The following is a 14,105-nucleotide window of genomic DNA, read 5'->3' as shown; positions in this document are numbered from 1 at the left end:
TGCATGGTGAAGTAACAATCATAATAAGTAGAGCAACTGTTCATGAAGGGTTAACTTATCAGTCCAACGGCCTCCTGACTGCAGAGTCTTAGGTCCCAACCGTGGCGCTTACGCAACTGGCGCTTGATGATTCCGATGTCGTCCTGAAGAAGTAGAGGATCCTGTTTACGGCGGTGGTGGTGAGTCCTCGCTGTCTTGTGCGTGGTCCTGGGTCCAGAATTCGTCGTGCGAAGTGCTGCGCAATCTCTAACACTGCCAGAGCGTGACGCAACTCGACTGTAGTATGCGGATGAGGAAGGGCACAGTTCTAGATGGGTCACCGGGTCTTTCTTAGGCGGCAAACATGCGGTAACAACTGGCCAGGAGCATTTGGCACCTTTGGTTGCAGGAGCCAACGGGCACACGGCAAGTCTCTGGTCACAGTCACTGTACCTGGCCGCAGGGAATCTATAGTGCAGACCTGCGCTGTCAAGGTGCCCAGAGGATGGAGCACCAAACTTCCCCTGCTGCGCGCTGCACCAAAGTTTGCCTTCCCTTTCCCGCTCTTTTATCTTTGTCACGCCCCCTGCTGTCAAGTGCAAAGGTTGGTCCGGGTTGCAAATCTTTCCCCCGGATAACAATGATGACAGCCCCGACAGTTCCGGAACCGGCGCAAGAGAGGCACCTTTGGTACGGTCCATCTTCTTACACACTGACACATGTATACTTGCCCTAGACGAGCGTACATGAGTCTTCAAAGCTTGGCGGGTAAGGCTTCCATACACATCAGATGAAATTTGTCTGATCATTCACATTTTGGTGGGAGCAGACAACCATTTGATGTGTATGGGGGTCTCCTGACATATCAGGTGGTCTGAATTTAATCTACTGATCATTTTTTGCCTCATATGGCAGTGACTTACTGCACCCTCCCTATAGAGCAGACATGAATCCTCAGCTGAGCGTTGTGTGTATGAAGGATCGGGAGAGATCAGTTGGCCATACCAGCACATGGTCTGTAGTTATCTGTATGGACAGTAGCATGTACTTCTGGTGGTGGTTCACAATCGCCAATGCTTCTCCCCTGTGGCCTCGTCTGTTTGGGGTGGGTCAGGAGCCACCATACTTAATCCATGGATGGCGAGTCCTGCCGACATCATCTGTGTTGTTCCATCTAAAGTTATGACTATATGCTTATATAGATTGTGTTATGTTACCTTTCTTTGTATTCAGTTTTGCATTTGGTCTGCTGCCACCTGCTGTCCTTTTCTGTATAGCAGACGGCAGCTAATTAATTCTAGTACATGCCTCCCACTTCCAGGTCAGGTGACTCCTTCTCTTCCTGCTGGTGGCCATTACTAGTTTATTTTTCACCCGGGAGAGACACGCTTACCAGGCTGTGGAAGTCAGTAGATAAACAGTCACACTCAAGTGTGGATTAATCTTGCAAAAAATCTTGAAGATTGTGAAATTTTTGGATTTTTATTTTATTTCAAATGCATCAAATAGTGTAACACCGCAGACAAAAGAAGTATCCAAAATGTGGGTATAATATCGTAATCCAGGATATGAGTATACTATGGTTACGTTTCGACCTACTAAGAGGCCTTTCTCAAACCATACTGAAAAATAAAATAAAAAGCAATTACAACAATGAATATGGACGACAAACTCGCGGAAAGCTGGAAAAGAAAAAATAAACGTGAAAAAAATTTTAAAAAAATATTTTTTTAAAAAAATACTAACAAAAAAAACACAACAGAAAAGTAGTGCAAAAAAAACCCTAAAGGCAAAACATATATCTATACAAATTTAAGCACAACAACATAAAGGTCCCTAGGGCAATTAGGAAAATGTCATATAGAGAGTAAAAAAATTAAATTAAGCAAGTGCTAGAGAGACTATTGGCCACAAGTCAATTTTAACATTCTAGGCATCAGGAGTAACAATGGGGATAAGCAGCAGACCTAGATGAGACATATTATAGTATTGTCTCTGTACATGATGAAATAACAGGGGTGGTGGAAACACAAGGCAGGCAAATAAGGCAGATATACTGAGTACTAACCTCAAGTAGTGTCAAGGAAAAGATTAATTAGAGCATTTTCAGAAGTCCCAAACAGGGGCTGTAGGAGAAAACATGAGAAATGAATGTGGAGAAGAAAAAAATGGATCAGAAGGAGATGTTATGCACCAGGTGGTGCTGCAGAGCTGACCTGATGGCATGGGAGCAGCCTGGACCTGCGGTGTTGTAAGTGTGTGCTGAAGAAAGCATGGTATATATATGTGTATTAAGAAGGTGCAGGATGATGACGTCATAAAGCCAAAGTGGCTAGAGCGTCCTGGCGTCTGTATGGGGTTTGCAGCATAGGGAGGGAGAGCAGAGGGAGGTCAGGCTGAGGGCAGTGTGTGTTTGGAAGAAGTCATGTGGTCGCTCAGAGCAGTACCTGCACTGTTGAAGGAGAGACTCAGTAGTAGAGGGAGGGGTGAGAAGGGGAGAGAACAGTTTATGATAAATGAGAGAGAGGAAGGAATGAAGTTGGAAATGTGTAAATAAATAAAAAAGAAGTAGAGGGGAAGAAAAAGAAAGATAAGAAAAGCGGGTTAATAAATAAGAAGAAGGGATATAGGTAAAAAAGAGGGGGGGGAAGGAAAAAGGGGAAAAAATAAAACATGAAAAAAATAAATGAAATGGGAAAAATAAATTGAAAAAATAAAAAGTAAAAAAATTTAAAAATTAAAAAAATAAAAAATAAATAGTAAGATGCAAATAAAGAACAAAAAATAAAAAAATGAAAAAATAAAAAAATGAATTAATGATAGAATTTGAGAGAAAATGTGAAAAAAAGGGGGAAAAAGGGAATAAAATAAAAATAATAATAATAATAATAATAATAATAATAATAATAAAAAAGGGGAAAGAAGAAAAAGAAAAAGAAAAACGAAAAACGGATGAAAAATAAAAAATGAAAAAATATATTTATATACGGGAATACTCACCCATGCGGGGGAGGGGGGAAAAAAAATTAGTGGATCTGTAAGATAAAGAAATAAAAAGAATTGAGATACAATGAGATGGAAAGCCGCCATTCCACCACCCTAAGGGATAAAAAGACAACATAATATTAGATTAATAATATATGTGAATACATGCTTAAACCAAAGATGCATAAAATAGGTAGAAATCCAAGGAACTAATGCGGGCTAAGGTCCAACTCACGGTTAAGGCCTTTAGGGGCCAAAGTCTGTAACCTATATATCCAGAAGGATTCCCTTGATTTTAGGAGCTTGATGTGGTCACCTCCCCTGCGCGGTCTTTCAACTTTTTCTATAACCTGGAACCTGAGTTGAGATACTGAGTGGTTGGCGTTGATGAAGTGATATGGGATTGGAAGCCAAGTCTTCTTGCACCGGATAGTTGATTTATGGCTCGAAATTCTGTCGCGTACGTGCTGAGTAGTTTCGCCAACGTATAAAAGGCCACAGGGGCACTTAATTAGGTAAACCACATAGTTCGTGTCACATGTAAAAAAGCCCCTGATGCCATAGCGTTTGCCAGTACGTGGATGTGTTATGTCGCTCCCCTTGATCACATTGGAGCAACAAGCGCACCCAAGACAGGGAAATGTGCCCTTTCGTTCAGTTCCAAGAAAGGTCTGTCTAGGAGTTCTAGTTAGACTACCAATATCGGCTCTGACCAGCTCATCTCGGATATTTCTAGGACGGCGTTTGCACATAAGTGCTGGTGTTTTAAATGCCTCAATGTGGGGATAGGATCTAGGTAGAATTGACCAATGTTTGTGGATAATGTGATAAATTTTGGGCATAACAGGATGGTGGGTGTGTACGAAGGTGACACGTTCGCCTTTGGGTTGAGATGGTTGCAGAGGGCAAGGTTCCAGGGCACGGCGTGTTTCACTTTCAAGAAGTTTGGTGGGATAATGCCTTACTTTGAATTTGTCTGACATTTCATTGAGGCGAATGGGAGCCAGAGTAGGGTCTGTGACAATTCTAGTAATGCGTGTGAACTGAGAACGGGGGAGACTATCCTTGGTAGAGGCAGGGTGACAGCTTGTGTAATGAAGAAGGTTGTTGGAGTCGGTGGGTTTAACATATAGATCAGTAGAGAGTGTACCAGTGCAGGACTTGATTACTAGTGTATCCAGGAAAGAGATCTGTGAAGAATTGCAATTAAGGGTGAACTGTAATTCAGGTCTGATAGAATTAAGATGTTCCGTGAAGGAAAGTAAGTCCTCGAGGGTACCCAGCCATAGACAAAAAATATCGTCGATATATCGTAGCCAACATTGGCTGTATGTTTTGAAAAGGGTATTATTGTAGACATAGGAACATTCGAAATCATTCATGTAGGCATTAGCGTAAGCAGGTGCTACGTTAGCGCCCATTGTGGTCCCGCGGCACTGTAGATAAAATTGGTCCCCAAAGAGAAAGAAATTTTCTTTCAAGATGATGGACAGGAGATCAATACAAAGCTGAATGGAGTTGTGGGAAAGGTCAGAGGACTCAAGGAGGGTTTTGGTAGCACTAATCCCTAGGTCGTGATCTATAGAAGTATATAAGCTTTTGACATCCAGGGTGACTAGGAGACATTCCGGAGGGATATTGTCAATTTGTCGAATAAAGGAGAGAAAGTGACCTGTATCTAGGACAAAGGACTTGGTAGTTTTGGTAAGAGGGGTCAAGATTTTTTCTAAAAAGGTGGAGATTGGGGAGAAGATTGAATCAGTAGAGGCAACGATAGGGCGGCCAGGAGGTTTAAGTAGAGACTTGTGAATTTTGGGTAATGTGTAGAATACAGGGATGACTGGGTTAGAATTTTTGAGAAATGTGACGGTTTTGGAATCAATGGTTTTTAGGGTCAGATACCTGTCAAGGACTTCGTCAATTAGGAGCTTAATGCGTGGTGTAGGATCACGGGAAATTTTCTGGTATGTGGAGGAATCAGAAAGTTGACGTGAAATTTCATCCATATAGTCGGAGAAATTTTGGATGACAATGGCTCCTCCCTTGTGAGCCGGTTTGATGATTATTGATTTATTATTCTTTAGGGAATCAATGGCTTGTCTCTCTATAGGGGTAATGTTACTATGTGTAGGTAATAAACCTTTTTCGTGTTCAGCTAAAATGTATTCTATGTCTTTCTGGACTACATCAATAAAAGCCTCAACAGCATGAAAGGTGTGTGGTGGAGAGAAGTTACTGGGGTTGCGTAGACCGAGGGAAGAGATGGATAAATCGGGAATGGGGTTCCCCCCAATTGGAGGGGCCCTGTTCCCTGGGGTGACTGGTTCCAGTCTTTTCCAGCTTTCCGCGAGTTTGTCGTCCATATTCATTGTTGTAATTGCTTTTTATTTTATTTTTCAGTATGGTTTGAGAAAGGCCTCTTAGTAGGTCGAAACGTAACCATAGTATACTCATATCCTGGATTACGATATTATACCCACATTTTGGATACTTCTTTTGTCTGCGGTGTTACACTATTTGATGCATTTGAAATAAAATAAAAATCCAAAAATTTCACAAAATCTTCAAGATTTTTTGCAAGATTAATCCACACTTGAGTACGACTGTTTATCTACTGACTACTGTTTGTGGACCCTCCACGTACAGTCAGCACCTATCTCCTCCACAGCAAGAGTGCGCGTCTTTCTTCTTTTGCTCGGTTTTTTGTTGACGCTTGCACCTGCACCCTAAATGTCTCGGAATACCTTTGCCTTTGACGACACAACAACTACTCGGATCCTGTCCCAGGTTACCTCTTCAGAGGACTTCTTGAAAACCCCTGCTCAAGAAACCCGCACTAGAGACTACGAAAGGGAACGACGACGACTACTGGCCTATGATCTACATGCTACCACTCTGGCGGAGTATCATAAATTAGATAGAATTCCACGGGGCCTGCGGAGCCATCTCCGACCTACCTTATTCTCAGACAAACCTGAGTTCTGTGAAAGATTCCAGCAAATACTTAACAAATGTTCACTTGATATTATTCTGTTAACAATTGATTTTCTCTACACAGCAATTACCGAGACATCCACGAAAATTGCTTCTATAGAGGAACAACTTAGCTCCACTCTTTCTAACAGCGATTGGCAAAACCTTAAAACCAAAACGGACAAGTCCCTTGACGAAAACCGTAAAACCCTACAAGACAGAAAACGAGCCAAATTCCAAAGGGACGCAGACGACTATACCTACGACAGGGTCTACAGATGGCACGACTCCTCCTCTACGGGCTCTGGGCGAAGGAACTACAATCAAAGACGCACAGGCGCTTACCACACCGACAGCGACAGCTCCACTGGAAGCTCATCTCACAATCGTTTTTTAGCCAGGCGTCAACCTTCAAGAAACAACCATCAACAGACGGCAGGAGGAGACCGACCCGGAGGGCAAGCCGCAAACTACGCAGAACGTATGACGACCAGATCTCAGGTAAGCCCACCAACTCGGTCTTCAACATCTCATCCTACACCCTTAGCCCGTTAGAGCTGTCTGTTCTTCAAAAAGGCTTATCATTCTGTCCCACCCCTCCTTGGGATAAATTCCAGCTATCACAAGATCTACAGAACTTTTTTCGGAAGATTCGCCTTAAAACGCATTTTGGACTGGAACCAGTCACCCCAGGGAACAGGGCCCCTCCAATTGGGGGGAACCCCATTCCCGATTTATCCATCTCTTCCCTCGGTCTACGCAACCCCAGTAACTTCTCTCCACCACACACCTTTCATGCTGTTGAGGCTTTTATTGATGTAGTCCAGAAAGACATAGAATACATTTTAGCTGAACACGAAAAAGGTTTATTACCTACACATAGTAACATTACCCCTATAGAGAGACAAGCCATTGATTCCCTAAAGAATAATAAATCAATAATCATCAAACCGGCTGACAAGGGAGAAGCCATTGTCATCCAAAATTTCTCCGACTATATGGATGAAATTTCACGTCAACTTTCTGATTCCTCCACATACCAGAAAATTTTCCGTGATCCTACACCACGCATTAAGCTCCTAATTGACGAAGTCCTTGACAGGTATCTGACCCTAAAAACCATTGATTCCAAAACCGTCACATTTCTCAAAAATTCTAACCCAGTCAACCCTGTATTCTACACATTACCCAAAATTCACAAGTCTCTACTTAAACCTCCTGGCCGCCCTATCGTTGCCTCTACTGATTCAATCTTCTCCCCAATCTCCACCTTTTTAGAAAAAATCTTGACCCCTCTTACCAAAACTACCAAGTCCTTTGTCCTAGATACAGGTCACTTTCTCTCCTTTATTCGACTAATTGACAATATCCCTCCGGAATGTCTCCTAGTCACCCTGGATGTCAAAAGCTTATATACTTCTATAGATCACGACCTAGGGATTAGTGCTACCAAAACCCTCCTTGAGTCCTCTGACCTTTCCCACAACTCCATTCAGCTTTGTATTGATCTCCTGTCCATCATCTCGAAAGAAAATTTCTTTCTCTTTGGGGACCAATTTTATCTACAGTGCCGCGGGACCGCAATGGGTGCTAACGTAGCACCTGCTTACGCTAATGCCTACATGAATGATTTCGAATGTTCCTATGTCTACAATAATACCCTTTTCAAAACATACAGCCAATGTTGGCTACGATATATCGACGATATTTTTTGTCTATGGCTGGGTACCCTCGAGGACTTACTTTCCTTCACGGAACATCTTAATTCTATCAGACCTGAATTACAGTTCACCCTTAATTGCAATTCTTCACAGATCTCTTTCCTGGATACACTAGTAATCAAGTCCTGCACTGGTACACTCTCTACTGATCTATATGTTAAACCCACCGACTCCAACAACCTTCTTCATTACACAAGCTGTCACCCTGCCTCTACCAAGGATAGTCTCCCCCGTTCTCAGTTCACACGCGTTACTAGAATTGTCACAGACCCTACTCTGGCTCCCATTCGCCTCAATGAAATGTCAGACAAATTCAAAGTAAGGCATTATCCCACCAAACTTCTTGAAAGTGAAACACGCCGTGCCCTGGAACCTTGCCCTCTGCAACCATCTCAACCCAAAGGAGAACGTGTCACCTTCGTACACACCCACCATCCTGTTATGCCCAAAATTTATCACATTATCCACAAACATTGGTCAATTCTACCTAGATCCTATCCCCACATTGAGGCATTTAAAACACCAGCACTTATGTGCAAACGCCGTCCTAGAAATATCCGAGATGAGCTGGTCAGAGCCGATATTGGTAGTCTAACTAGAACTCCTAGACAGACCTTTCTTGGAACTGAACGAAAGGGCACATTTCCCTGTCTTGGGTGCGCTTGTTGCTCCAATGTGATCAAGGGGAGCGACATAACACATCCACGTACTGGCAAACGCTATGGCATCAGGGGCTTTTTTACATGTGACACGAACTATGTGGTTTACCTAATTAAGTGCCCCTGTGGCCTTTTATACGTTGGCGAAACTACTCAGCACGTACGCAACAGAATTTCGAGCCATAAATCAACTATCCGGTGCAAGAAGACTTGGCTTCCAATCCCATATCACTTCATCAACGCCAACCACTCAGTATCTCAACTCAGGTTCCAGGTTATAGAAAAAGTTGAAAGACCGCGCAGGGGAGGTGACCACATCAAGCTCCTAAAATCAAGGGAATCCTTCTGGATATATAGGTTACAGACTTTGGCCCCTAAAGGCCTTAACCGTGAGTTGGACCTTAGCCCGCATTAGTTCCTTGGATTTCTACCTATTTTATGCATCTTTGGTTTAATCATGTATTCACATATATTATTAACCTAATATTATGTTGTCTTTTTATCCCTTAGGGTGGTGGAATGGCGGCTTTCCATCTCATTGTATCTCAATTCTTTTTATTTCTTTATCTTACAGATCCACTAATTTTTTTTCCCCCCTCCCCCGCATGGGTGAGTATTCCCGTATATAAATATATTTTTTCATTTTTTATTTTTCATCCGTTTTTCGTTTTTCTTTTTCTTTTTTCCCCTTTTTTATTATTATTATTATTATAATTATTATTTTTATTTCATTCCCTTTTTCCCCCTTTTTTTCACATTTTCTCTCAAATTCTATCATTAATTCATTTTTTTATTTTTTCATTTTTTTATTTTTTGTTCTTTATTTTCATCTTACTATTTATTTTTTATTTTTTTAAATTTTAAATTTTTTTACTTTTTATTTTTTCAATTTATTTTTCCCATTTCATTTATTTTTTTCCATGTTTTATTTTTTCCCCTGTTTCCTTCCCCCCCTCTTTTTTACCTATATCCCTTCTTCTTATTTATTAACCCACTTTTCTTATCTTTCTTTTTCTTCCCCTCTACTTCTTTTTTATTTATTTACACATTTCCAACTTCATTCCTTCCTCTCTTTCATTTATCATAAACTGTTCTCTCCCCTTCTCACCCCTCCCTCTACTACTGAGTCTCTCCTTCAACAGTGCAGGTACTGCTCTGAGTGACCACATGACTTCTTCCAAACACACACTGCCCTCAGCCTGACCTCCCTCTGCTCTCCCTCCCCAGGGCTGCCACTAGGAATTTCGGGGCCCCATACTGGCAAAATTTATGGGGCCCCCCCTTGAGACTCTGCCCAGGCTCCACCCCCAGTTCCACCTCCACCCTAGCTCCTCCTTCACCATGCGAGCCTTCCAAAATCCCTGATCACCGGGGCCCCATACAGGTGTAATGCCTGTCATGCCCTGATGGCGGCCCTGTACAATACCATTATTGGCTATGTAAAACAAAATCCGCTGTGCACATGCTGCGGATTTTTCTGCGCGGAATTAAAAGAAGCAGCATGTCACTTCTTTTGGGCGGTTTTGCTGCAGTTTTCCACCTGCTCCATTCTTGAAATCCGCAGGGAAAAAACGCACAAAAACTGCAGTAAATCCGCACAAAATATGCACTAAATCAGCAGGAAAAATGCTGGTCATTTGACCTGCGGATTTAGTAAAATCTGTGCAGAAAAATCCGCAGCAGAATCCGCACCGTGTGCACATAGCATTATACAGTCAGAATTCAAAAACTCTTTAGGCTATGTTCCCACGGTCAGTAAACGTTGTATAATACCAGAACAGGGAGGGCACCATCAGGAAAAACAAACCAAATATATCAGGGATCCAACCGCTGTATGTCAAAAAGTAGATCCAAATAGAAAATAAAGAAAGCAAAGTAGACATACACACATGCAGGGATCACCCTTATAAAGTTAATTTTTAGTACATATAGATGTGCAGAAAAACACCACAAATGATAAAAACATTTAAAATATATGCAGGTGTCACCAAACGTGACCTGTATATAAGGGAGCGGCTAGACGGTCCTGGGCAATATATAAATGTACAACAATATTCAATAAAAGTTCAGTATTCTATGTAGCATGCCAGAGCTACAAGTACATAATAAACACATATATTCAGTGTATTAGTTGTGGCCAATGAAATCCTCCGAATTTCAAATAACTCTACAATCAAAAAAGTCTTATGCTTAAACAAGAAATATTGATGATATTACAACAAGCCACCTTATAAATAACAAACAGCCATGTTAGCAATAGGATTGGCATCTAAGAAAAACCAAATACAAGCGGATAGTATGTTAATCAAAAGCCCAAGACAACAGAAAAGGCCACTTTGTAATACCCTTTTCTTATGATAAGCCACCCTTGCTACTAGCAGAACAAAGACATGCTCACTGAACATGACGAACCATAATGAATGCCCTGGTCCCAGGAACGGGATGCCACTCTTGTTACCCGACACATTTCGTCACTAACGTGACTTCATCAGGAGTGGAAGAAGTCACTTTTCATAAGAAAAGGGTATTATCATTGACCCTAGTATTTCTAGTAACCCCTTTTTTTCTACTCTAACTTTAACCCTATTTACAAAGCGGCCTTTTCTATTGTCTTGGGCTTTTGATTAACATACTAACCGCTTGTATTTGGTTTTTATTAGGTGCCAATCTAAAATCTAATTTTATTTTCGCAAAAATTATCTTTTCACCCCCAATGTTTGTTTTTCCCCAAGTGTAACATGAGAAATTGGACCCTAACAGTAGTTGTGCAATTTGTCCTGAGTAGGCTGATACCCCATGTAGGACTACAGGCTGAGCTGCAGGTAGAGACAGTCAACATGCTGGTACTGGTCAGCACAGTCTGTGATAACTAAAAGGATAGGACTACGGGCTGAGCTGCAGGTGGAGACAGTCAACATGCTGGTACTGTGCATGTGCAGCAGAGTCTGTGCTGATGGAAAGGATAGGACTACGGGCTGAGCTGCAGGTGGAGACAGTCAACATGCTGGTACTGTCTGTGCATGTGCAGCACAGTCTGTGCTGACAGAAAGAATAGGACTACGGGCTGAGCTGCAGGTGGAGACAGTCAACGTGCTCGTACTGGTCTGTACAGTCTGTGATAACTAAAAGGAAAGGAATACGGGCTGAGCTGCAGGTGGAGACAATGTGCCTACTAATCTTGGCACTGGAGATCTGTCCCCCTGGGCCCTGGCTCACCCCATCAGCCGGGCCTCCTGGGTCTCCCCATCATCAGCCCCCTCAGACCCCCCATGAACAGCCAGGCCCCCCCCCATCATCAGCTGGGCCCCTTGGTCCCCCAGACCCCTCCACGGACAGCCGGGCGGGCCCCTGGGTCCCCCCCATCAGCTGGGCCCCTGGGTCCCCACCATCAGCTGGGCCCCTGGGTCCCCACCATCAGCTGGGCCCCTGGGTCCCCACCATCAGCTGGGCCCCTGGGTCCCCACCATCAGCTGGGCCACTGGGTCCCCCAGGCCCCCCCCACGGACACCCAGGTGAGCCCATGAGTGACCCCCCACAGACAGCCGGGCGGGCCCCTGGGTGACCCCCCAACGGACAGCCGGGTGAGCCCCTGGGTCCCCACCATCAGCTGGGCCCCTGGGTCCCCCAGGCCCCCCCCACGGACAGCCAGGTGGGCCCCTGGGTGACCACCCACGGACAGCCGGGTGAGCCCCTGGGTGACCACCCATGGACAGCCGGGTGAGCCCCTGGGTGACCACCCACGGACAGCCGGGTGAGCCCCTGGGTCCCCCCCATCATTAGTTGGACCCCTGGGTCCCCCAGGCCCCCCTCACAAACAGCAGGGTGGGCCCCTGGGTGACCCCCCACGGACAGCCAGGCAGGCCCCTGGGTCCCCCACCATCAGCCAGGCCCCTGGGTCCCCACAGGACCCCCAATGTCCCCCATGATAAGACACAACCAGCCCCCCCGGGCCCCCAGACTCCCCCCCATGATCAGACACAACAGCCCCCCCGGGCCCCCAGACTCCCCCCCCATGATCAGACACAACAGCCCCCCCGGGCCCCCAGAGACTCCCCACAACAACTGGCCCCCGGCTCCGGGGCCCCCAGAGACCCCCCCCCATGTTTGGACTGAGACAACAGGTCCTCGGCTCCCAATGTCCCCATCCCCATGATCAGCAAGCTGCAGCCAGACATACAGACATAAAAAGAATTCACTTACCTGCTCGCTGGCTGTCCACAGCACCGTCAGACCGTGACCCGTCCCAGGGACCTGACATCTTCTGCTCTGCTGCAAACCTGCAGCCGCTCCCACGCGGACGCCACGTGCACACCGCTCTTCAGCTTTCTCAGGAATGAGGAAGTGAAGAGGCAGCGTGTGACGTCACATCACATGGTGAGCCGGGGGCGGTGCTGGAGTGACCATCCAACCATGGTGCACTGGGGAGGGGAGGAGGAGCCAAGCGCTGGCCGTCTGTCACAGACTGAGTGAACTGTGAATGTAACACAGGCAGAGCAGGCTGAGGGGGGAGAATGGGGGGGGCCGAACCGCTGAAATAATTGTAAGGGGGGCCCGGCCGGGACCCGAGCGGCGAGCGCGGACCAGGCTGCAACGCCCAACTTGCTCAGTTACTGCCGCGGCCGCTGGGCCCGGGCGGGCCCCCCTGATCACCGGGGCCCCATACAGGTGTAATGCCTGTCATGCCCTGATGGCGGCCCAGTCCCTCCCTCCCTATGCTGCAAACCCCATACAGACGCCAGGACGCTCTAGCCACTTTGGCTTTATGACGTCATCATCCTGCACCTTCTTAATACACATATATATACCGTGCTTTCTTGAGCACACACTTACAACACCGCAGGTCCAGGCTGCTCCCATGCCATCAGGTCAGCTCTGCAGCACCACCTGGTGCATAACATCTCCTTCTGATCCATTTTTTTCTTCTCCACATTCATTTCTCATGTTTTCTCCTACAGCCCCTGTTTGGGACTTCTGAAAATGCTCTAATTAATCTTTTCCTTGACACTACTTGAGGTTAGTACTCAGTATATCTGCCTTATTTGCCTGCCTTGTGTTTCCACCACCCCTGTTATTTCATCATGTACAGAGACAATACTATAATATGTCTCATCTAGGTCTGCTGCTTATCCCCATTGTTACTCCTGATGCCTAGAATGTTAAAATTGACTTGTGGCCAATAGTCTCTCTAGCACTTGCTTAATTTAATTTTTTTACTCTCTATATGTGGGAATGCCTTCACCACAAACAGCAGATCCCTCTGAAAAGCCCCATTGCCCATTTGAATCCAGTAATGGACAGCTTTGGTTTGCTGAGAGTCAGTGGTCATTTAAATCAAGCCAAGATTGTGGTTTCAGAGCAACATCCTTGCATCATTCCCAGTAAACATCATATCACTGATCTACTGATCCTGCACTTTCATGAAAAAACTGAGCACCAAGGCAGGCAGATCACAGAAGGCAAGTTACGGTCTGCAGGGCTTTGGATCATAGGTATGAAAAGACGTGTAGCAGGATCACTACATCGCTGTGTGCAGTGTCAGAAAACCAGAGGAAAACAGGTACATCAACAAATGGCCGACCTGCCCTCTGACAGACTGAGTGCCGAACCGCCTTTCACCTACATTGGCCTAGATGTCTTTGGGCCATGGATGGTATCTGCATGCAGAACTCGAGGTGGCCATGCCAACAGCAAACGATGGGCCATACTATTCATTTGCATGAGTGTCCGTGCCATCTACATAGAGGTAATAGAGTCTATGGACACATCCAGCCTGATCAACGCTCTCCGA

The 14,105-nt window shown here is 45.2% G+C and overlaps 1 protein-coding gene and 1 long non-coding RNA gene across 2 annotated transcripts; one reads left to right on the top strand and one right to left on the bottom strand.

The window, feature by feature from the left end:
• Positions 1-1,448: 1,448 nt before the first annotated feature.
• On the bottom strand, positions 1,449-12,633 carry LOC141085052 (uncharacterized). Its single transcript, XR_012231205.1, has 3 exons — positions 12,518-12,633; positions 2,048-2,105; positions 1,449-1,661 (listed from the first exon to the last, which is right to left on the bottom strand). It is a non-coding gene; the product is annotated as an uncharacterized lncRNA (long non-coding RNA).
• LOC141085664 (uncharacterized) lies at positions 5,695-13,532 on the top strand. Its single transcript, XM_073571242.1, has 3 exons — positions 5,695-6,438; positions 8,892-8,926; positions 13,273-13,532. The coding sequence occupies exons 1-2, from the start codon at positions 5,695-5,697 to the stop codon at positions 8,898-8,900; spliced, it is 753 nt and encodes a 250-aa protein (XP_073427343.1). The 3' UTR covers positions 8,901-8,926; positions 13,273-13,532.
• The last annotated feature ends 573 nt before the right edge of the window (positions 13,533-14,105 follow it).

Source organism: Dendrobates tinctorius, unplaced genomic scaffold (genome assembly GCF_039654945.1).
Source record: "Dendrobates tinctorius isolate UK_male_01 unplaced genomic scaffold, ASM3965494v1 ptg000028l, whole genome shotgun sequence".
NCBI lineage: Eukaryota > Metazoa > Chordata > Amphibia > Anura > Dendrobatidae > Dendrobates > Dendrobates tinctorius.
This window is presented reverse-complemented; position numbering and strand designations above follow the sequence as displayed.

Coding starts and splice junctions, on each gene's coding strand:
- LOC141085664 (XM_073571242.1), top strand. CDS start 5,695: ATGTCTCGGAATACCTTTGCCTTTGACGACACAACAACTACTCGGATC.